The sequence below is a fragment of the Saimiri boliviensis genome, chromosome 5, assembly GCF_048565385.1.
Source record: "Saimiri boliviensis isolate mSaiBol1 chromosome 5, mSaiBol1.pri, whole genome shotgun sequence".
NCBI classification, from domain to species: Eukaryota; Metazoa; Chordata; class Mammalia; order Primates; family Cebidae; genus Saimiri; species Saimiri boliviensis.
The window spans coordinates 69,608,404-69,632,870 of NC_133453.1; the positions used below are offsets into that span (position 1 = coordinate 69,608,404).

A 24,467-nucleotide genomic window follows, 5' to 3' on the forward strand; every position below is an offset into this window, starting at 1 on the left:
TTCACACCATCAAGTTAAAAATTGTAACACTTATGAGATTTAGAACACTGACTAGTTATCTGATATCAAGAAAGTATTGTTAATTATGTTTCAGTTGTGATAATGATACAGACAGGAGGTAGGGAAATACTAGGTAGAAGAAGATGGCTCCATGTCAAAGGCCCCACCCTTAGGTGTGGAAACCAGGACCCTAAATGAGAACAGTTATCCCTGTTTTCCTGCCCAAGTGTTGCCTTTTTGTCCCACCTCACTCCTCCTATCCTGTGCCCAAATAAACTCTAGACCTCAGCTGGCAAAGCAGCAGCTGAACATTGGACACTACGGATAGACGTGGCTTAGCTTCAGATTGCATGACTATGGAGAGGAGCTCAGCTGCAGGGGGCTGGGCTTCAGGGAAAGATCACCTGCTACATCCCCTTTCCAGCTCCACTTCTGCCGAAAGCCACTTCTACCTCTTAATAAAATCCTCCACATTCAACACCTTTCAAAACTTTTGTGTGACCTGATTCTTCCTGGACTCTGGACAAGAATTCAGGATGCACTGGGTACAGGAACCCAAAAAGGCTATCACGTTGACTCTTCACTGAACCCAAAAAGGCTGTCACATTGACTGTACACTTAGGCTGTCCATGGGCCGCAAAGCTAAAAGAGCATTAATTGTAACACACCTCTAAACACTGCCATGGAGCTGGAATGCAAAAGTACTTACCCTGACCCAGGCATCCACCTGCCTGCATGCTCCTTCCCATGAGGAGCTGAGCCCAGTGGGTTCCAGTGAGTGAAGTTTGTTTCTGCCAGTGCCGAAGTGGCTAGTTGGTCCCAGAGCCAGTAAACTTCAGTTCCCACCTGTGAAAGGGTCGAGGGAACTTGACCTTTCATCTCAATAACTGTATTTGTGGTTATGTTTGTTTTTTTTTTTTTTTGAGACGGAGTTTCGCTCTTGTTACCCAGGCTGGAGTGCAATGGCGCGATCTCGGCTCACCGCAACCTCAGCCTCCCGGGTACAGGCAATTCTCCTGCCTCAGCCTCCTGAGTAGCTGGGATTACAGGCACACGCCACCATGCCCAGCTAATTTTTTGTATTTTTAGTAGAGACGGGGTTTCACCATGTTGACCAGGATGGTCTCGATCTCTCGACCTCGTGATCCACCCGCCTCAGCCTCCCAAAGTGCTGGGATGACAGGCTTGAGCCACCGCGCCCGGCCTGTGGTTATGTTTTTTAAAAGTGTCCTTGAGTTGGGCACAGTTGCTCATGCCTGTCATCCCAGCACTTTGGGAGGCCGAGGCAGGTGGATCACGAGGTCAGAAGTTTGAGACCAGTCTGGCCAATATCGTGAAACCCCGTCTCTACTAAAAACACAAAAAATTAGCCTGGTGTGGTGGTATGCGCCTGTAATCCTAGCTACTTGGCAGGCTGAGGCAGAAGAATCGCATGAACCCTGGAGGCAGATGTTGCAGTCAACTGAAATGGCTTCATTGCACTCCAGCCCAGGCAACAGTGCAAGATTCCTTCTCTAGATAAATAAATTCAATAAAAAAAAAAATAAAATAAAAGTGTCTTCACCTTTTAGCAATACATAGTGAAATGCTATGTCTGGAATAACATAGAAAAGAAGAAAATAACAATGGGCACATATGAAACAATGTTGATCATGGGAGGATAATTATTGAAGCTGAGTATATAGGATTGCCTGATTATATTCTGTATACTTTTGTATGTTTTTCCATTTCCATAAGAAAGTTTTTAAAAAAATATGTGTAGTTAATGTGTAACAGTGTATATTCTGGTATTCATACACATGGTGAATCCCCTCTCCCTGAAGCATTTCCCCACCATCACCCTGAGACTACTCTAAAAAGTCACAAAGTCTATGTGGGCGAGCACTTTACTTGTGTAAGAAACAGTAAACCACTAACGTAAGACCAACAAAAAACAACCAGGCATTTGTCTCGTATTCATTCTTCTTAATCCTCGCTCTATGTTAGATAACTTAAGTGAAAAGGAATAAATTTAAAACACACTCATATTGTTAGAAATTCACCTTCCCAATCCACCTCTTGCTTACTGACTGTGTTACAGTCAGTCCCACAATATGGCTGCTGTCCCAACCCAAACTGCCACTAAATGCAGAGTTGTAGTTTCAAAAAATTACTGAACTCCTGAATGGTACAAGGAAAAGCAATAGTCAGAAGAATGCAAATGACTTTCTTCTTCCCATCCAACTCTTGTTCCTTCCTCCTAAAGGAGGAAAAGAGAAAGAATATCAACATGCAGAAACTGAGATGAACAAAACTACTCATCACTACAAAGCTCTGTGATCTTTCTCATCTTGTCCCTGAAAAAAAAAAAAAAACTGCCCCCTGGCATGAAGCTATGTCTGCCCAAGGCTAAACAGAGTCACATAAAAGAAGAGACAAGTACGTATTAACTAGCTGGGTGGACTGCCCTTAGGCACCCAGTGAAAGGCCTGAAGGGAAAATGAAAAATAGTTTAAGGTGGGCCTTGAGGTTAGCAATAAAAGGAATCAAAAATGAAATTTCACATGGTGCCCTTAAAACTGATGTGTTTAGTGAAGAAGGAAAAAAAAAAAAAAAAAAAAAGGAGAAAGGTGCTCCTGATAAATTTCTGATCATTCACCTGTATTTTTTCAGAGGTCCTCTGGGCTTATTTCCCACATTAGGTCAAAAGCAATAGATTAGCTCGATTCTTCATGATTGCAGTGAGCACTAAACACACTCAGTCTCATGTGTGCCTGATTCTCCCACATCTAACTGCTCATTCCTTGCTGCTTTGCTCAACACCTCTTAAGATTAATCAGAAATGATACTGTTTTCAAGGTTATTGTACCTCATCTACCCTTCTTTCAATAACAGATCATAAAGTAGCCAATATTACCATAAAATGTTATTTATGCATTCAGTAAATAATAAGTGTCACTTACATTTAAGCTACACTAGGTTCCACAAGAAATATAAGGAAGAAGAAGAAACTGAGCTCTGCTCTGGAGGTTCCAAATTTGTTTCAAAAATTTTCATGACTTCTGGGGTGAGATGGCAAAGTGAAGTCAAGTATCTCCTTTCCCTAAAACCAAATGAATAAACAACACTACCATGGAAACTTAAAATCCAGCAAATAAAACAAAATATACTAGCAGTAATCAAACAAAAGAAGGGATTTAACTTCAGGCCATAATCTTTGAAGAGTAGCATTCAGTGAAAGTGAGAGATAATAGATCCCAAGAATCATTGCTCAAGCAATTCACTCTCTCTCTCTATTCTCCCAGAGTGTGATGGGATTTGGGAGATGGTGAAGAAATAAAATACTGAAAAATCTCAGCAACACTCCCTGTGACTGCATGATGGGTTCTTCCTGCCTGCTACACAAACAAAATCAACTCATGGCACTGCAGTAAAAGTTTAACTGATAAGAGGCCGGCCACACCATGTGAAAAATGGAGTTATGACTCAAATCATTCTCCTTGAAAGCTTCAAGGTTAGGGGTTTTACAAAGGCAGTTAGAAGGAAAGGGTGGGAGTGGTGAGGCAGTGGGCACTTGCTTCTGATTGGTTGGGTCAGAGATGAAATCACAGGGAGTTGAAGCTGTCCTCTTGCTCTGAGATGCTGTTGGTTGGGGCCACAGAAGGAGTTGGCCATCAAGGTAGAGCTAGGTGTCAGACATGTTAAAAAAAAAAAAAAAAAAAAAAAAAAACATGGAAAAGACCAATCCCTAGGTTCAAAAATAGTGATGTTATCTGCAGGAGTAATTGGGGAAGTTGCATCTCTTGTGACATCTGAAATAATGGCTGACAACCATGTATGTCTACATCTTAGCAGAATTCGGGCTCCTTGTCTTCTCCTAGCCTGGTGCTCTCTCATTAGCTTTGCAAAGACAGCTGAGTTTGGGGGAATGGTTATTACCATTCAAGCTATAAACTAAATGTCTCCTAAAGCTAACCCAGGAATAACTGAAGGCAGCTTGAAGGCTAAAGGCACTAGAGGGGTTGGCTAGATCAAATCTCCCCCACTGCCATAATTTTCTCACTGACAATTTTTGCAAAGAAAGTTTCATCTCTATTTAGAGAAAAATGGACAGAGAAGATGAGTTAGCAGCAGGAAAATGATTCTAGGTTCATTCACTTACACATTCAATAAGAATTTACTAAGAACTTTTTACATGTATTACTTAACACTAGGTTTTTCTTTTTTTTTTTTTTTTTTTTTTTTTGAGACAGGTTCTCACTCTGTCATGGAGGTGGAGTGCAATGGTGTGATCACCGCCACCTGTAGCCTCAACCTCCTGGCCTCAAACTATCACCCTATCTCAGCCTCCAAAGTATTAATAGCTGGGACCACAATCACGTGCCACCACATCCAGCTCATGTTTTTTGGTAGGGTGGTGGGTAAAGACAGCATCTTGCTATGTTGCCCACACTAGTCTCAAATTCCTGGGTTAAAGTGATTCTCCTGACTCAGCTTCCCAAAATGCTGGGATTACAGACATGAGCCACCATGCCTGACCAATACTAGGCTCTTAAAAGGAAGTAGGAGAAATAATCAGGCTCTATTCTAAAAAGAGGAACATTTCCAAAGCCATGCTGTAGGAGTTGCCTCCTATCAGGTGGAACAACCCTAACACAGCACATTCAATGACTTTTCAAAGAGAAGAGTAAAGCTGATATCCATCAACTTTGACTGCCCCAACACTCAGAAACCCATAGATCTGAGGATATAAACAACTCTCAGAAAAACAAATATTTCCTGATGAAATCACTGAACATCAAGGTAGAGAAAGAATTTTTTAGGTGTGTGTGTGATAGGTAATATTAAGTGTCAACTTGCTTGGATTAAAAGATGCAAATTATTGTTCTTGGTGAAACAGGAGAGTTCCCTGACTCTTCTCACAGGATATGCAACAGGGGTGTGGATTGACTGTTTGGCTGCATACCTCCTCAAACCCATTATGGGAGGGGGAGCACATAAATGGTCAGGTGCAGGATCTGGGGTGAATGCCTTGGGAGCTCTGGACCCACATTAGCATCTAGGGGTGGGTACCTAAGACTCCCAAAGCCCAAGTGAGCATGTGTTACAATGTATTCTTTAGCTTTGCGGTCCGCAGATGGCTTAAGTGTTAACTAGCTCAGTGCTCTCTTGGTACCCAGGTTCTTGTCCAGCATTCAGGAAGAATCAGGTCACACAGACTTGAAGATGGTAAATGCAGGGATTTTACTGAGTGGTGGAGGTGGCGTTCAGTAGGATGGATGGGGAGCTGGAAACGGAATGGGGTGGGAAGATGATCTTCCTCTGGAGCTCGGATGTCCAGCAGCAGATCTCCTCTCCAACCACCCCAGCTGAATTTTTCTTGGTGTTCAGAAACTCCTTTTCTTCTTTCTGCTGTGCCATTCTACTATTCTTCTGTTCTTCTGTTTGTCCTCATCTTCTGTGGATCCTGGGGTTTGGGGTTTATACAGGTACAGGATAGCGGGGTATGGCAGTCCAAAAGGCAACTTTTGGACATGAAAACATAATGCCTGTTCCCATTAGGGCCATGGATTTCTATGCTTGTGTGTGGGGTCTTTGCCAGGGAACCACCCTCTTCTACCCAGTATTTCCCTGTCTGCTGTCCATATCACTGGATGTGTCTGTGAGGATGTTGCCAAAGGAGATTACCATTTGAGTTAGTGACCTGGGAGAGGCAGACCCACCCACAATCTAGGCAGAACAACATAATCACCTGCCAGAGCAGCTAGGATAAACCAAACAGAAGAACTCAAAAGGACTAGACTCGCTGAGTCTTCTAGTCTTCTAGACTTCTTCTTCCTTCCATGCTAGATGCTTCCTGCCCTCAAACATCAGACTTCAAGTTCTTCAGCTTTTGGATTCTTGGACTTGCCAGGGGCTCTAAGACCTTTGGCCACAGACTGAAGATTGCACTGTTGACTTCTCTACTTCTGAGGTTTTGGGACTTGGACTGATTTACCACTGACTTCCTTGCTCCTCAACCTGCAGATGGCTTTAGCTTGTGATCATTTGAGTCAATTCTCCTTAATAAACTCCCTTTCACATATATATGTGTATATCTATCCTATTAGTTCTGTCTCTCTAGAGAACACTAATACAATAGGATACACAGTCCCTCTAGAGAACCCTGACTAATACAATAGTATACACACATCCCCAAAACCAAAACCAAATTTTCTCTCCAATTAACACTCAAAACCAGAAAAATATGTAAACCGTGTATACAAACAAAGTTTTTTTTGTTTTGTTTTGTTTTTGTTGTTGTTTTTTTTTTACTTGAGACAAGGTCTTGCTCTGTTGTCCAGGCTGGAGTGTAGTAGCACAATCACAGCTCACTGCAGCTTCAACCTCCTAGGCTCAAGGAATCCTCCCACTGTGGCCTCCTGAGTAGATGGGACCACAGGTGCACACTACCACACATGCTAATTTTTTTTTTTAATTTTTTGTAAAGACAGGGTCTTCCTAACAGCCCAGGCTGGTGTGGAACTCAAATGACCCTCTCACCTTGGCCTCCCAAAGTGATGAGATTATAGGCATGAGCCACCATGCCCAGAATGCATAAAGTTCAGAAGTGGAAAAAAAAAGTGTGAGCAAATATTTTTATATTCAGCCAAACTATGCTCAAGTATAAAGACAACAACAGACACTTTCAGACATGCAACAACTTCAGTACTTCCTGAAAAAGTCACTTGATTCCAAAATCTAGCTAACCAAGAGATAAATGTGAAGCTCTAGTAAAAAGTCTGATAAGAAGAAATGAACCCATTAATACTTAGAAATAAAGCTAATCAACAGTGTGAAGTATGTTTACAAAAGGGAAATGTTATACATTTCAATAATAAAAATGAATAATCAAACTAAACAGAGAGAAAAATAAGGGTGACATTTCCTCCTTTTTCTTTACTTTTTAGATGCTAAATTAAGAAATTGATATTTAAATATCCTCTTTAAAATTAAATTGCCAAGGAAAAAGACAGTATTAATAAGGAGAAAATATATGATACTTATCTCATTAATTTCAGTAAGTAGGCAATAGATAATTGATAAATTGATAAATGGATGATAAAACCACTATAAAGTTATCAAATAGATCTCTAAAAGACCTGAAAATAAACTATAAGTCTTTGACATTACCACAAGAAAACCACGCTTACTCATATCAACATACATACAAACATCAAACAAAAAGACAATCTATGGAGTAAGAGGATGAGTGAAGGTGGTGAGGGGACATTAAGAACAGAAAACGTAAGGTAAATATCTATTCTATCAATAAACATAGGATTCTTTAATAAGGTAAAAACATAGAAAAAACAAATCTGTAGATACACACATCTAAAACAGGCTGTTCAAGAACCTATGACTCAGAAACTTTAAAAGTAAAAAAAGGAAGTCAAATATAAATGAGCTAAATGGTAACAAAGCCAAAAAGAGTCACAATATTAATATAAGAAAAGAGTAAATTAAAAACTATCAAAGAACATAAAGGGTTACTTTGCACTCAACAATAGTAATTGAACAATTACTAGGCACCAGATACTATTCTATGCACTGTTAGAATGGCCAAAGTTTAAATCAATAATAAGCTTATGTTATAAATCCTTCAGTATCAAAAACACTGTGTCAAAATTCATAAAAGCATAAACCTATAGAAGAAATCAACAAAACACAGTAAAAGTAAAAAACACTGTCAGCTAAGGCAGAACAAGGTAACAAAATAAGAAATATGTGATACAATAAAAAGATGAAACTTAGATGCACATCAATAAGTGAATATTTAACATAAAACTTATTTTCAAGCACTAATGGGATATTTTAATTTTAAAAATAAAGAATACATTAAACCACAAAGTAAAGCCTCAATACACTCCAAGAAAATGAAATGTGAACAATCTTCCCTGACCACAGTACGGAACTAAATATTAATAATAAATAGAAGAAACCTAGCCACCTGAAAATATTAAAACTCTTTTAGATCTTGATGTGAAGCAAAAAGTCAAAACTGAAATTACAGAGTAAATAAAAATAACAATATTGAAGATACTACCAAGCAAAAAACTTAAGAAGGTTGGGTCAAGACAAAACCTTATAGAATTAAACATTTTACCAAGCAAATGATAATAAAAATCCATTTCTAAAATATTCTATTCAAAAAGGTGAAATAGATCAATAAAATAAGCATAAGGAAAGTATAAAAAATATAAAAGCAGAAATTGATGAATAGAAAAACAGTACAAAATTAAAGATGTAGTTCTCTGGGGACAAAACAATAAAATAAATAAACTTAACAAGAAAAAGAGAAAAATACAAAATTAAAAATAGAAAATAGATGCATAAAAATTTAAAATTATAACTACTTTGAAAATCTCAAAAATAGTAAATTATATTACTTGTTATAGTTATAAATAATTATAAAATGAATGTTTTCTTAAGTATAAATAACAAAATTAAACCCAAAAGAAACAGAAAACTTAAGTAGACATATAATAATGGAAGAAATTCAGAATATTTTTTTAAAAAAAAAGCTAGCCCTCAAAAAGCCACAGGCTCAGGTGGTGTTAATAATAAATTATCCCAGACCTTCAAAGAACAGGTAATTCCAATGCAATTTATGTTTTGCAGGTCATGATGGAAGAAAAAAAACTTCAAATCACTTAAAGTAACAAAATATTCCTACCAAACAGGATAAAAGTAGCATAGAAAAAGAAAACTACAATCCACCTCACTTAAGAATGCTAGTATAAAAATGCTAAATTAAAAATCAGTCAATAGGAGAATCTTGGGTTAGAGGCAGAGCAAAATGATCAAATAGAAGCTTCCACAGAGAGTGCCCTACAGGAACACCAAACTGAAAGACTATCCACACAAAAAAGCACCTTCATAAGAACCTAAAATCAGGTGAGTGATCACAATACCAGGTTTTTAAAAGAGGCACTGAAGAGGGTAGGAAAGACAATCTTGAATTGCTGATGCCACCTTTCCTCCCTTCTCCCAGCAGCAGCCATGTGGCCCGGAGAGAGAATCTGTGCACTTGAGAGAGGGAAAGCACAGTGATTAGGGAAATTTTCATTGGAACTCAGTGCTGCCCTGTCATAGTGGAAAGTAACACCAGGCAGAACTCAGCCAGCACCCACGGAGGGAGCATTTAGAACAACCTAGCCGGGGGAGGGGGGGAAATTGCACCTCCCAGTGATAGGAACTTGAGTTCTGGCAAGCCTCACCACCATGAACTAAAGTGCTCTGGGGTTCTAAGCAATCTGAAAGGCAGTCTAGGCCACAAAGTCTGCAATTCCTGGGTAAGTCCTGATGCTGTGTTGAGCTCAAAGCCAGTGGCCTTGGAGAGTATTCAACCTAGTAACACATCAGCCAGGGCCAAGAGAGTGTGCCACCCCTCTTCCAAGCCCAGGCAGTGCAGCTCTTAGCTCCACAAGAGACTCTTTCCTTCTGCTTGAGGACAGGAGAGGGAAGAGGAAAAAGGACTTTATCTTACAACTTGGACACCAGCTCAGCCACAGTAGGATAGGGCACCAGGAAGAGTCCTGAGGCCCTATCTCCTCTATGACACTTCTAGACACACCCTGGGCCAAAAGGAAACCTGCTGCCTTAAAGGGAAGGACCCAGTCCTGACAGGATTCATCACTTGCTTATTAAAGAGCACGTTGGCCCTGAATATTCAGCAGTGGTCCCCAGGCAGTATCTGCACCAGGCCTTGGGTAAGATTCAAAGACATGCTGGCCTCAGGTGTGACCGAGAACGTTCCTAACTGTGGTGGCAATGGAGAGGGACTCCTTCTGCTTAAGAAAAGGAGAGAAAAGAGTAAAGGAGACTTTGTCTTGCAGCTTAGGCAGCAGCTTAGCCCCAGTATGGTAGAGCAGCAAAAGGGATCTTGGCATCCTCAGTTCTAGGCTTTGGCTCTTGGATGGCATTTCTGGACCTGTCCTGGGCCTGAGGGGAGCTTACTATCCTGAAGGGAGAGTCCCAGGCCTGGCAGCATTCATCGTAAGCTGACTGAAGAGCATTTGGGCCTTGAATGAACATTGGCTTTAGCCAGGTAGTTCTTGCTGTATAAAAAGGGCCCTCCCTTTTTATAGAGTGGGAAGGACTTTGTCTTGTGGCTTGGGTGCCAGCTCAGCCTCAGTATAATAGAGCACCAGGTACATCCCTAAGGTTTCTGACTCAGGCTCTGGCTTCCAGACGGCATCACTGAGCCCACACAGGACCAGGGGGAAGTTGCTGCCCTAAAGGGGAGAACACAAGCCTGGCCGGCTTCACCTGCTGACTGTAAAGCCCTAGGGCCTTGACTGAATGTAGGCAGTAGCCAGGCAGTGGTTACTGTGGGCCTTGGGTAAGACCCAGAACTATGCTGGCTTTAGGTTGACTCTGCATAGTCCAGTGGTGGTAGCCATAGGGGCACTTGTGTCACTCCTCTCCCAGCTCTAGGCAGCTCACAAGATAGAGTTGGGGGGGAAGTGGGGGGAGAGAGACAGACAGACAGACAGACAGACTCTGTTTGGGAGAAAGTAAGGAGAGAGAACAAAAATCTGTACCTAGCAATCCAGAGAATTCTTCCAGATCTTATCTAAGACCACCAAGGTGGTACCTGTATAAGTCTGCAAGAACCACAGTGTTACAGGGCTTAAAGTGTCCTCTGATGAAGATATGGCTGTTGTGACCAAAAACTTAGATCACAACATCCAAGTCCCTTTGAATACCTGGAAATCCTTCCCAAAAAGGACAAATACAAACAAGCCCAGACTGTGAAGACTACAATAAATACCTAATTCTTTAATACCTAGCCATCAACAAACATCCATAAATATCAAGACCATCCAGGAAAATATAACCTAACCAAACAAACTAAATAATGTACCAGGGACAATCCTGGGGAGACAGAGAGATATGTGACCTTTCAGACAGAGAATTCAAAATAGCTGTATTGAGGAAATTCAACAAAATTCAAGATAATACAAAGAAGGAATTCAGAATCCTATCAGATAAATTTAATGGAGATTGAAATAATTTAAAACAGTCAAGCAGACATTCTGGTACGGAAAAATTCAATTGACATACTAAAGAATTCATCAGAGTCTCTTAAAAGCAGAATTGATCAAGCAGAAGAAAGAATTAGTGAGCTTGAAGACAGGCTATTTGAAAAGTTAGAGTAGACAAAAGAAAAATGAATGCAAACCAAAAAACAAGACAGCACACCTGTAAGATCTAAAAAGCAGCCTCAAAAGGGCAATTCTAAGAGTTATTGGCCTTAAAGAGAAGGTAGAAAGAGAGATGCGGTAGAAAGCTTATTCAAAGGGATAGTAAGAGAGAACTTCCTAAACCGAGAGGAAGATATCAATATTCAAGTACAAGAATACTATAGAACACCAAGCAGATTTAACCCAAAGGAAACCACCTCAAGACATTTAGAATCAAACTGCAAAAGGTGAAAAATAAAGAAGGATCCTACAAGTAGCAGGAGAAATGAAACAAATAACATACAAAGGAGCTCCAGTACATCTGACAGCAGACTCCTCAGTAGAAACCTTACTGAAAAGAAGAGCGTGACATGGCATTATTTAAAATGCTGAAGGGAAAAAAACTTTCATCCTAGAATAGTATATCCATCGAAAATATCCTTCAAACAGGAAGGAAAAATGAAGAATTTCCTAGACAAAGCTGAAGGAATTGGTCAGCACCAGAAATGACCTATAAGAAATGCTAAAGGGAGCTCTTCGGTCTGAAAAAAAAAGATATCAATAAGCAAGAAAAAATTATCTGAAGGTATAAAACTCACTGATAATAGTAAGCACACAGAAAAACAGAATATTACTACACTGTAATTGTGATGTATAAACTACTCATATCTTATGTAGAAAGACTAAAAGATGAATGGATCAAAAATTAAAACTACAAACTTTTCAAGACATAGATAGTACAATAAGATATACATAGAAACAACAAAAAAAGCATGGAGATAAAGTGTAGAGTTTTCATTAATTTCTCTTTGCCTGTTTGCTTTTGAGATCACTGTTATCAGTTTATTAATAAAATAATGGATTATATTATATTATTGGCAAGCCTCATGGTAATCACAAATCAAAAAACATAACAGATGCACAAAAAATAAAAAGCAAGTAATCAAAGCATACCACCAGAGAAAATCACCTCCACTAAGAGAAGAAAAAAAGGAAAGAAAGAGATAACCACAAAAAAATAAAAAAATACAACAAAGGACAAAATGGCAGGATTAAGTCCTTATCAATAATGATATTGAATATAAATGAACTAAACTCTCCAATCAAAAGACAGAGTGGCTGAATAGATTTTTTAAAATAACCCAATGATCTGTGCCTGCAAGAAACCTACTTCACTTACCAAGGCATACAGAGACTGAAAATAAACTACTTTTAGCTCCTATTTTAATGGGAAAAAAGATATTCCATGCAAATGGAAGCCAGAAAAGACCAGGAGTAGTTGTACTTACACTAGACAAAATAGACTTTAAGACAAAAACTATGAAGAGACAAAGAAGGTCATTATATAATGTCAAAGGGGTTAATTCAGGAAAAGGGTATAACAAATGTAAATATATGCACCTGACATTGAAGCACTCTGATATGTAAAACAAATATTAAAGCTAAAGAGAAAGAGAGGCTCTAGTAAATTAATAGCTAGAGATTTCAATGCTTCACTTTAAGCATTGAACAGATCATCCAGACAGAAAACCAACAAAGAAACATTGCACTTTATCTGCACCAAATAAGCCTAATAGACAGTTACAGAACATTTCATACAATGACTACAGAATACACATTTTCCCCAGCATGTGGATCATTCCCAAGGGTAAATCATATGTTAGGCCACCAAATCAGTCTTTAAAAATTCAAAAGAATTAAAATTATTTCAAGCACTTTCTCCAACCATGATAAATTAAAACTAGAAATCATTAACAACAGGAATTTTTAAAACTGTATAAACACAGGGAAATTAAACAATATGTTCCTGAATGACCAGTGGGCCAATGAAGAAATTAAGAAGGAAACTTAATTTATTGTAACAAATGATGACAGAAACACTAGATACCAAAACCTATGGGATACTGTGAAAGCAGTATTAAGAGGAAAAGTTACAGCTACATCAAAAAAGGTAGTAAAACTTCAACTAAAGTGCCTACATAAAAAAGGAGTAAAACTTCAACTAAACAACTTAATGATGTATCTTAACGAACTAGAAAAGTGGCTGGGGACAGTGGCTCACACCTGTAATATCAGAACTTTGGGAGGTTGAAGCAGGCAGATAGTTTGAGGTCTAGAGTTTGAGACCAGCCAGACCAACATGTTGAAACCCCATCTCTATTAAAATACAAAAATTAGCCAGGTGTGGTGTCATACACCTGTAATCCCAGCCATTTGGGAGGCTGAGGGAGGAGAATCACTTGAATCTGGGAGGCAGAGGTTGCAGTGGGCCAAGACTGTACCACTGCACTACAGGCTGAGAGACAGATAAAGACACCATCTCCGAAGGAAAAAAAAAAAAAACAAAAACAAAAAAACAGAACTAAAAAAGTAAGAGCAAACCAAAACCAAAATTACTAGAAGAAAAGAAATATAAAGATCAGAGCAGAAAGAAAGAAAATTGAAATAAAAAAATAAAAAGTCAAGAAAACAAAAAGTTTGTTTTTTGAAAAGATAAATAAAATTGACAAATCTTTAGCCAGACTCAAAAGAAAAAAAAAAAGAAGAAGAAGAGGAATCAAAGAAGTAAAATCAGAGATGAAAAGGAGACATTACAACTGACACCAAAGAAATCCAAATGACCATTAGTGGCTACTATGAGTAACTATGTCTCAACAAATTGGAAAAATCTAGAGGAAATGGCTAAGTTCCCAGGCATATATGACCTGTAAGATAGAACCATGAAGAAATCCAAAACCTAAATAGACAAATAACAGGTAATGAGATCAAAGTCATAAAAAGTCTCCCAACAAAGAAAATCCTGGAACCTGACGGCTTCACTGCTGATTTTTACCAAATATTCAAAGAACTAACACCAATCCTGCTCAAGCTATTCTGAAAAACAGAGGAGTAAGGAACACTTCCAAACTCATTTTATGAGACCAGTATTACCCTGATACCAAAACCTGACAAAGATACATCAAAAAAGGACAACTACAGGCTAATATTCCTGATTAACATAGAAGCAAAACTCCTCAACAAAATACTAGCAAACCAAATTCAACAATACATTAAAAAAATTATTCATCCTGACCAAGTGGGATTTATCCCAGAAATGCAAGGATGGTTCAACATATGCAAATCAATCAATGTGATATATCATATAAACAGAATGAAAGACAAAAATCATATGATCATTTCAATTCATGCTGAAAAAGCATTTGATAAAATTCAACATCCCTTCATGATAAAAATCCTCAAATAACTGAGAATAGAAGGAACATAAAGGAATATAAATTAGCACAATCACAATGGAGAACAGTATGGAAGTTCCTCAAAAAAAACTAAAAATAAAACTACCATATGTTTCAGTAATCCCACTGCTAGGTATATGCCAAAGGAAAGGCTATCAGTATACTGAAGAACTATCTGCACTCCCATGTTTATTGTAGCACTATTCACAACACCCAAGATGTGGAAGTAACCTAAGAGTCCATCAACAGATGAATGGATAAAGAAAATCTGGTTCATATACACAATGGAATATTATTCAGCCATAAAATGAATGAGATCCTGTCATTTGCAACAAAATGGATAGAACCACCAGACTCAAAGACAAACTTTTCATATTCTCATTTATTTGTGAAAGCTAAAATTAAAACAATTGAACTCATGGTGACAGAGTAGAAGGAAAGTTACCAGAGACTGGGAAGGGTAGTGATGGTGAGGAGTAGGGATGGTTAATGGATACAAAAAAATAAAATGAATATGATCTGGTATTTCATAGCACAACAGGATGACTACAATCAAATAATTTATTGTATATTTAAAAATAACTAAAAGAGTATAATTAGATTGTTTGCAATAAAAAAAAATGATAAATACTTGAGGTGATGGATACCCCATCTACCCTGATGTGATTATTTTGCATTATAATATCAAAATTTGCTTCAAAATTTCATATACCTGTATCAAAATCTCATGTACCCCATAAATATATATACCTACTATGTACCCACAAAAACTAAAAATCAAAAACAAACATAAAACCATAGAAAAAAATCAGCCAATAGAATTTAGCAAAGATATTGCAACATTAGGGAATATGTTACCCTGATTTTCCCATTAATACATCAAAGTATAAAACAACATTAAAAATAGATATCCAAAATAAATGTGGTAAGTTTCAATATCTGTTTTAATTTTCAAACCATTAGAAAAATTCAAACGGGTTAATTCCTTTCTAGCATTTAAATAGCACAGAAACATATCTCTCAAACCAAACATCAACATCTTAGTTAACAGTGGATTTCTACAACCATTGCTAATAAAATTTAAAACAGACAAGTATCTCTTACAATCACTATATAATTTTGCATTGTTTTTGAAGTATTAGCCACTGCAATTAGACAAAAAAAGAATAGGAAACACTATTAAGATGGTGAAAATAAATAGCGGAACAATTGATTCTAGGAAAATCAAAGTTTAACAACAAAAAATTATTAAGTTAATTCATTGATGAGCTGAGTAAAAGAAACCAAACCATTTCAAAATATATTTTTCTATATGTAAAAAGTAATCAGCCAGAAAGAAAATACCACTTTAATAGGAATTAAAGGGAGTAAAACGCCCAAAGCTAAATCTAATGAGAACAGAGCAGAATATATAAAAGTAAAATCTTAAGTTAATGAATTAAATGAAAAGAGACTTAAAAAATGGAAAACCACATACCATATTCTTGGACAGGAAACTTTACTGTGAAGATGTCCATTCTTCCTAAATTTAGACTGAAAGTAAATGTTGTTTTTGTTTGTTTTTTTTGTTTTTTTTGAGACCGAGTCTCACTCTGTTGCCCAGGCTGGAGTGCAATGGCATGATCTCGGCTCACTGCATCCTCCGCCTACCAGGTTCAAGCAATTCTCCTGCCTTAGCCTCTTAAGTAACTGGGATTACAGGTGCATGCCACCATGTCCAGCTAATTTTTTTGTATTTTAGTAGAGACAGGTTTCATCATGTTACTCAGGCTGGTCTCGAACTCCTGAGCTCAGGCAATCCACCTGCCTCGGCCTCCCAAAGTGCTAGGATTACAGGAGTGAGCCACCACATCTGACCATTATAAGCTCTTTTAAACAATTTGACAAAATGATATTAAACTTCATTAGAAAATTAAACACATGAGGGCCGGGTACAGTGGCTCACACCTGTAATTTCAGCACTTCGGGAGGCCAAGGCAGAGGGACCACTTGAGGTCAGGATTTTGACCATCTGGCCAACAGAGTGAAACTTCATCTCTACTAAAAACAGAAAACCTAGCTGGGCGTGGTGGCAGAGGCCTGTAATCCCAGCTACTCAGGAGACTGAGGCAGGAGAATAACTTGAACCTGGGAGGCAGAGGTTGCAGTGAGCCAAGATCATGCCACTGCACTCCAGCCTGGGCAACAGAGTGAGATTCGGTCTCAAAAAAAAAGAAATAAGAAATAAAAGAGAAAAAGAAAATTAAACACATGAAAACGTGAAAATTTTTAAAAGAATAATTGAGAACATAATCTGACCAGACACTAAAACATGTTGTACTGCTACAGTAATTAAAACATTATAGCACAGAGGTAGCTGTAAGTAGTCAGATAGTAAGGACAGAACTCAAAAGTAGACTCGAATACACAAAGCAATAGAGTTTATGATAAAAATCACATTTCAAATAAAAAGGCAAAAGATGGACTAAATAATACTGTTCAATAAGTAATGCTGGCTTAACTTGCTGGCTGTTTAGAAAAAAAAGTTAAGCCAGATTGTTACCTCATTTCTTTCTCCAAAATAGAGTACGGTGGCTCAAAATTTAAAAAAAAAAAATAGGTAAATACATTATAGTCTTGGTGTAGGCAAGAAATATTTTCAAATAGAATAGAAAACTTAAAATCCATAAGAAAAAAAATTGGTAAACATAATTACATACAAGTAAAAAACTTCTCTACAACCAAAAGAATTGTTTTAAGTACTAATATTTTTCCAAAAAATAACTAGAAAAGAAGGTTTGCATCAGGAGCTAACTTTCTCATTATATCAAGAGTATATACAATAAGAAAAGAAACAACCCAACAGAAAAAAATTCAAATGTGTGATAAAAAAGATGCTAAATCTCACTAACAAATTTTAAAGTACAAATCAAAATAATGAAATACCATTTGCCTCCTATCATACCGTCAAGATTTTTAAGTTTCATAATAGTGTTAAGAAGCGTCTGGAGAAATAAGTACTCTGAGACAACATGAGTGAAAGCATAAACAATGTTTTTGAGGAATTAGTCAAAATCTACCAAATACCCATAACCTTTGTCTCTGTAATTCTACTGATAGGCATTTAGTTCACATATATAATCAAAAAAGCACACTTAGATTCATATTAACACATCATAAAAGAAAAATCATTTGTTCATCTCAATCTATGCGGAAAAGGCATTTGGAAAAAAATTCAACATATATTCAAAATTTAAAAACAAACAACAAAAAAATCCTTTCAACAGACTAGAAAGTGAAAGGAACTTCTTCATCTGATACAGGGATCTAGGAAAAACCTAGAGTTAGCACCACACTTAATGGTGAAAAACTAAATGCTTTCATCTTAAGATGAGAAACAAGGCAAGGATGTCTGCTCTTATCACTTATATTGAATACTGTGGTGAAGCCAGAATAATAGGGCAAGAAAAAGGAAATTTGAAAGTCCATATTAGAGAGGAAGAAGTAAAATGGGCTTAATTTGCAGATGACGTGATTATCTATTTAAAAATCTGATGGAATTTATAAAAACATTACAAGAATTAGTGAGTTTATCAAAATTACAGGATACAAGGTCAGTATTTTATATTCAATTGTATTTCTACATACTAGAAAGTAAAGCTTTTCAACAGTGCTGTAATAAATGTAGAGCAATATGCAAAAAGAAAAGATTTTTCATCCTTACACCACATATAAACATTAACTTTAATCATTAAACAAATGTAAGGGTTAAAACTCTATTAAACTTGTAGTAGATAGACATACAAGACTGTTCAGTTTAGCATTATTTCCCATAGAAAACCAGATATAACCTAGAAGCCCATCATATGAGAGATTATCTAATAAATCATAACAGTCACATAAAATTAAATACAACTGAGCCATACATAACCACTAAAAAAAAAAAAAAAAAAAAAAAAAAAAAAAAAAAAAAAGGTAAATTTTGCACCAACTAATGTGGAAAGAATGCCAAATATACAATTAAGATCTGTTTTTAAAGTGTTGAAGAGTGTACAGGGATGACAACTTTTGTGTAAATAAAAAGAATATTTGCATTTCTAGTCATTTTATGTATATATTTGTGTGCATGTATCACTCTATGTATGTGTATATCCACATATATATTTTTCCAGAAGGCTCCACAGGAAACTCTTAAACTTTAGGAAGAGGTACTAAAAATCAGAGAGTTTGGAAACAGAAATTAATATGCTTTTTAAAATTATTAAAATTTTTAGTCATGGTTTTTGCTAGTGCATATGTTATTCTATTTTTAAAATAAATCTTTTTAAAAAAATATACGAGACCTCTACAGAGGAGACAATTATGACCCAGATGTGTGCTGAAGTCACAGGAGAGCAGAAACCATATGAAACAGTAGAGGCTCATCCTGAGAAGAAAAGGAAAACAGAGAAGCAAAAAACTAAAAGGACCATGTTTGAGAGAGTGAGACAAAGAGGATTAGTAAGTGGGATCACTATGAATTCTACATCTTGGCCCTCTGAGGCCTTCTAAGTGTTGTTGCCTGTCCTTGTATTCCATGAAACTTCCTACCACATTCTTCTAAGCACCCCCTCTTTTCATGAGCTGATTTTTCTCCCGAGCTTGTTTTAGTTCCTTAACAACCCCAGTGGGCTTAGTCTGATCCCCTGTTGAATACCCTGAATTAGTACCTAATGGAGGTACAGCCTTACCTTGTTGAAAGTAAAGCACTCTGCAGCATGTACCCTGTGAATGTCTGCAGTTAGTCAAGCCTAGCGAGCATGATTTAAATAGAAACTTGCCAAGCAACATTTTAGACTCATTAGAAAATTCATGATGAAGATTTCCATTGTTGAGTATGCTATTCAGAGTATTTTTTGATAGAAAGAAGAATGATTTCAAATCTAGAGAACAGATTTTTAGAAAGAAGAAACCAGAACCCTGAACTGTGAAATTTCAGAGGAAATCTGTACAAATAGTAAATATAATAAACACCCAGAGATACACAGAATAAAAAAAAAATACATACTATACAAGCAGGAACAAATTAGAGAAGAATTCCAAACCCAACACATAAGCAAGTACATAATGGTTGTGTTAGTCCATTTTCTGCTGCTATAACACAATACCACAGACTGCATCATTTATAAACAATAGAAATTTATTTGGCTCATGGTTCTAGAGGCTGGGAGGTCCAAGATCAAGAGGCCATATCTTGCGAGGGCCTTCTTGCTGCATAACATGGTGGAAGGTCTCACACAGTGAGACAGGGCAACAGAATGAGAGCTCAAGAGACAGAAAAAAGAGACTGAACTTATCCTTTTACTAGGAGCTCTCTCCCACAGTAACGGCATTAATCCATTCTCAAGGGCAGAGCCCTCACGATCTAGTCACCTCTCAAAGGTCCCATTTCTTATCACAACGGTGATTAAATTTCAACATGATCTTTGGAGGGGACATTCAAACCACAGCAATGGTAAAGACGTAGGACTAGGAACTGGCTTCCTCACAAACCAACTATCTGGATACTATCTAGGCCTATCTAGCAGTATCGAGATAGTTGGTTTGTGAGGAACCATCTGGATACTGTTAGTATAGCTCAAATGTCTTCTAGGAGGCCTTTCCTAATTTTCCGACTAGAAGTGACCTTTCCTTTATGGTTCCACTGATTATGCACTCTTTTCTTTTTTTAAAATTTAATTTAAATTTTAAGTTCCAAGATGCATGTGCAGGATATACAGGCTCATTACATAGGTAAACGTGTGCTAAGGTACCTATTAAGCCCCACACGTATTAACGATTTGATAGTGGGTAGAGGAATCCGTATTTTTATCATGGACCCCCAAATAATTCTAAAGCGGTTGCTTCCCACACTGCTCCACCACCACGGCTTTGAGAAACACTGAAAAGATGAGCTAAAACCACCTTGTGTAGTTTCCCCTATTATTCTTTCTGATATTATCCTGTTTCTTTCTCTGTGGCACTTATTGCTATAAATACTATTTATGTATCTATTTGTTTACTTACTACTGTTTCACTCCATAGGGTTTGTAAGCACCGCTAAGTCAGAGACATAGAGCAAAATGCTCAATAAACACTGGTTAAATATTAAAAAATAAACATGGGGTTGAACCTTGGAGTCCTGAGTACCCTGCTAAGCATTCAAACCTTATTCTATAAGCAACCCATTTAATCTCTCTGTGCCTGTTATTTCCTCTGTAAAATATGGACAATATTTTTCTATGGGATTTTTTTATAGATTGATTGAAATAAACATGTAAACACATGCAAACTTCTTAGACCTACTCCTGGTTCATACCAAGCACACAATAAATTAAGCAGGCTTCTGTGGATTTGGGTCAGAGTTATGAGGGTTTGGACTAAGGCAGAATCTTAGTAAGAGAAAGACAGGGATATCTGGGAGAAAATTAATGGTAGTAAGATCAATAGATGCGGGGTGAAACACAGGATGTAGAAATCAAAATAAAAAGCAGAATCAAAATTGATGGCAAAATTTTGAGTCTGGATGACCAGGAGGCTGGTGACAGAACTGGGGAACCCGAGAGGAGATGCGGTTCTGTGGGGAGACTCTGAGTTCAGTTTGGGATCTGCTGGGTTGGCTCTTCCAGTGGAAAATGGAGAAGATACCCATTAAGTAACAAGAAAGCAGAAGTGGAGCTTAGCAGAGAGTTTGTGCTGGGAATACTAGTTGGAGGGTCATGCAGAGAGGGCACATAGATTCATAATCCAGCAGGTTCACAAGGCATAAGTGGTATGTGGGGGGAGGGGCAAGGACAGAATCATTTACAATCTTTATATTTAAAGGGTGTTGTGAGGGTGTAGGTGGATGGAAAAGGAGCTAGAGGAGGAGCTGTCAGGGAGGTAGGAAGCAAACAGAGAGAGCAGATGGGGCATGGTGAATTTTAAGAAGAAGTTGGCGAATAAAGGTGCTAAACGCCCCTGAGCAGGTAAGGAGGAGGAGGGTCAAGGAAAGGTCTGGAATTTTGTCTTGAGAAGTGTGGTGAGGAGGGCAATCAGATCTGAGAAGGCTTCAAGTGAGGGTGTGGAGAGAATGGCCAGCAGTGTGAACCATGCTGCCTGTGAACCAGAAGCAAGGGTTCCTAAATGTTACTTGGGCAGCAAGGTCAACCCTGTCCACAGAACTGCACTTCAAGGGGTAGCCAGGCCAGCACAACTCACTCAGCCTGGAGAACGGCTCTGAGCTGCTGAAGAAAGATAAGTGGGTATGAGATGAACATTTTTTTTCAAGGCTTATAGAACAATCAGATAACAGTCATAATCTTTTGGGCCTGGTGATAAAGCCATGTGTCACTTTGGCCTCTAACTTTTGCAAAACTACTTCTGTAGATGAAAAAGTCTCATTTAGCTGCCTAAAAATAGATTTCCTTTGTGTAAGTGACCAAACGTTACCAAAGCTATGAATAACTGAAAAAGTGTTAATAAGTAGAAGACATTCTATAAAACCTCTGCTTTTACTTAGAAAAATAATTCTATTCTTCTGTGGTGGAATCTTGCACTCCAGGGTGAAAAGTTACCCACCTATATCATAGAATAAAATGGAAAATGACATGATTTACTCATGGAAGGCTACATAAAAATGAAAAGGAAAATTTTCAAATTTACAAGACTTCCTTTTTTTTTTTAAATAGAGTTTTGCTCTGTCACGCAGACTGGAGTGCAGTGGTGCGATCTCGGCTCACTGCAACCTCTGCCTCCTGGGTTCAAGCGACTCTCCCACCTTAGCCTCCGGAGTAGCCTGGACTACAGGATGTCCTACTAGCTAATTTTTGATTATTTGTAGAAACGGGGTCTTACTATGTTACCCAGGCTGCTCTCAGACTCCTGGGCTTCCTGGATCCAAGGATTACCTTGGTCTTCCACAGTGCTGGGATTACGGACATGAGCCACCATGCCCTGCCAAGATTTCTTAACTCTAACAAGTTCCAGATCATTTCACAAATACCTGATAATTAACTGACACTTCTTGTGGACAAAAAGTCCTGCCAGCGCTAGCCTAAAAGGTCGTATGTTCCTGACAGGGCCCCTGGAAGGCGCCTGGCTGGGCCAGCGGGGCTGGGCTGGACCTCGGGCCGCTTTCCGGTGCAGCGAGGCCTGGCCCGGGGCACCACCCACAGTCACCACGTGGCAGTGGCAGCCTCACCACCCATCGCCGGCTCCAAGCCACCCATGTCTCCCACCTGGACCACAACCACGATCGCTTATTTCTGTCTCCAGCTGCGGTTCCTATCCCTGCCCCCAACAGTCTGTTCTCCACACAGCTATCAGAGGGATCTTTCTGACAGTTTTATCAAAGACTGGAATCCAACCTTCTCCCATCATGGTCCGCGAGGCCCTTCAGGCCTGGCCGCTTTCTCCCTCTCTGACTTCCTCCTCTTCCCTCTGCTTCCTTGGGCTCCCCTGTCGCTGCAACACAGCCAGCCGATTCTGGCTGGGCCGTTATCCTTGCCGTCCGCTCGGCCAGGACCACGACCGCCCCCACCCCGCCTCCTCCATTCCTGCAGAACCCTGTCTCGTCCTCAGTGGAAACTTCTGGAACCATCTTGTTTATTGTGGATCCAAAAGGGTGACGCCGAGTGCGTGGCCTGAGTGCGTCTGGTTAGTAGTCCCCGTCAGGAACACCAAGTTGCAAGTGGGAGGCCCCGCCTGAGGGTGGGGTCGGGCTGCGAGGGACCGCGGCACAGAGGGGAGGGACTTCCTGTGGGGGAGGGACTTCCTGTGGCGTCCGCAGCAGCCGGCCGAGAAGAAAGCAAACAAGGGGCTTGTTGCTTTTCACCAGTCCAGTCCTGCCCTAGGCCTCCTTTTGGGCAGAAAGTCAACCTGTTGGGGCGAGGGGACAGGGAGTGGCACTTCGAGACCCCCCCCCCCTCCAACGAGGAAGGCAATGAAGCCAGGAGGAAGCCACAGCCCTAACATGGAGGTCACCCTCCTTCCGTTCCAAGACTGATAAAGGACCAGGTACCCGCTGCTTCTGAAGAGGCTGATGCAGCTCTGCGCCAGGCTAACTGAAGCGCAGGAGAAACCCGAGGTTTCTTGGGGCGGGACAGGAATACCCTGAGCTGGAAGCCTGGAGACCTAGACTTGAGTGACAGGCTTGATTTTCTGTGCCCTTGGCAAATCTCGGAAGTCTCTTCACCTCTTTGTGCCTCGGTTTCCTTCTCCTAAAAGTGAGGTGGTTTAACTAATCGCTGTTTCTCAAAGTTTGCTCCAGGCAGCCCTCACTGGCTTGTTCAAACGCAGAACTGCTGACACTGGACCTACAGGGGAGAGAGACTCAGGACTGGCATTTGACAGAGTTCGATTGAGAAATCCAGTGATCTCTAGGGTGATTTCCAAGTTCCCTTCTCCAGTGTTCTATGGATTTTAAACCTTGAACATAACAAAAATACTGAGAAGAAAAAAGAATCACGGCATAATGGAATTTATCTACTATTGTTTACACTGTCATGGTACCAAATTCACAAATCTGTCATGATATTGCAGTCACTAAGGAACAATACATACCCACAGCTCTTACAAATGATTAACTAAATGATCAGATTTTTCATTTCCCCACCAAAGCATGAGGAAATTTATCTTAACTTTAGCTGCCTTAAACCTCTCTGAGTGAAAAACGTTAAAAATAACTGCAAATTACTGATGACTAATGCCCTTCAATTTGGCCTCAAGCTGAGAAATTCTGTGCAGAAATAAAGTGGTTTATAACCCCACAGGTCCGTTCTATTATAAACTGCAGGTGGCAAATCAAGTGACTATGAACTATGCTGTCTGTGTGCGTGCGTGTGTGTGTGTGTGTGTGTAAAGCAATACTCAAGAGGGTATTTCAATAGGAATTTAACTACCCAGACAAAAGGCAGATGCTAACTGAGAGCACCCAGGAATCTGGGCAACGTCAGAGAGTGGTCCGAGGCCAGAGTGGCTGTCATCCCCCTCAAATGCCCACCAGCCAGGGCAGCTGCATCTGCCCTTTGCAGAAAAGCAATCTAAAGCA

At 39.0% G+C, this 24,467-nt stretch overlaps 1 protein-coding gene across 3 annotated transcripts in view; it reads right to left on the minus strand.

Annotated features, from left to right (window-relative positions):
• MYO3B (myosin IIIB) overlaps positions 1-19,182 on the minus strand; it is a 512,276-nt gene extending 493,094 nt beyond the window's left edge. For all 3 annotated transcript variants that reach the window (XM_074399494.1, XM_074399493.1, XM_010352269.3), the window contains exon 1: positions 19,150-19,182. In XM_074399494.1, the coding sequence (XP_074255595.1) occupies positions 19,150-19,178 (29 nt within the window). In that variant the 5' untranslated portion in view covers positions 19,179-19,182. The remainder of the gene's footprint in view (positions 1-19,149) is intronic.
• Between the last annotated feature and the right edge of the window lie 5,285 nt (positions 19,183-24,467).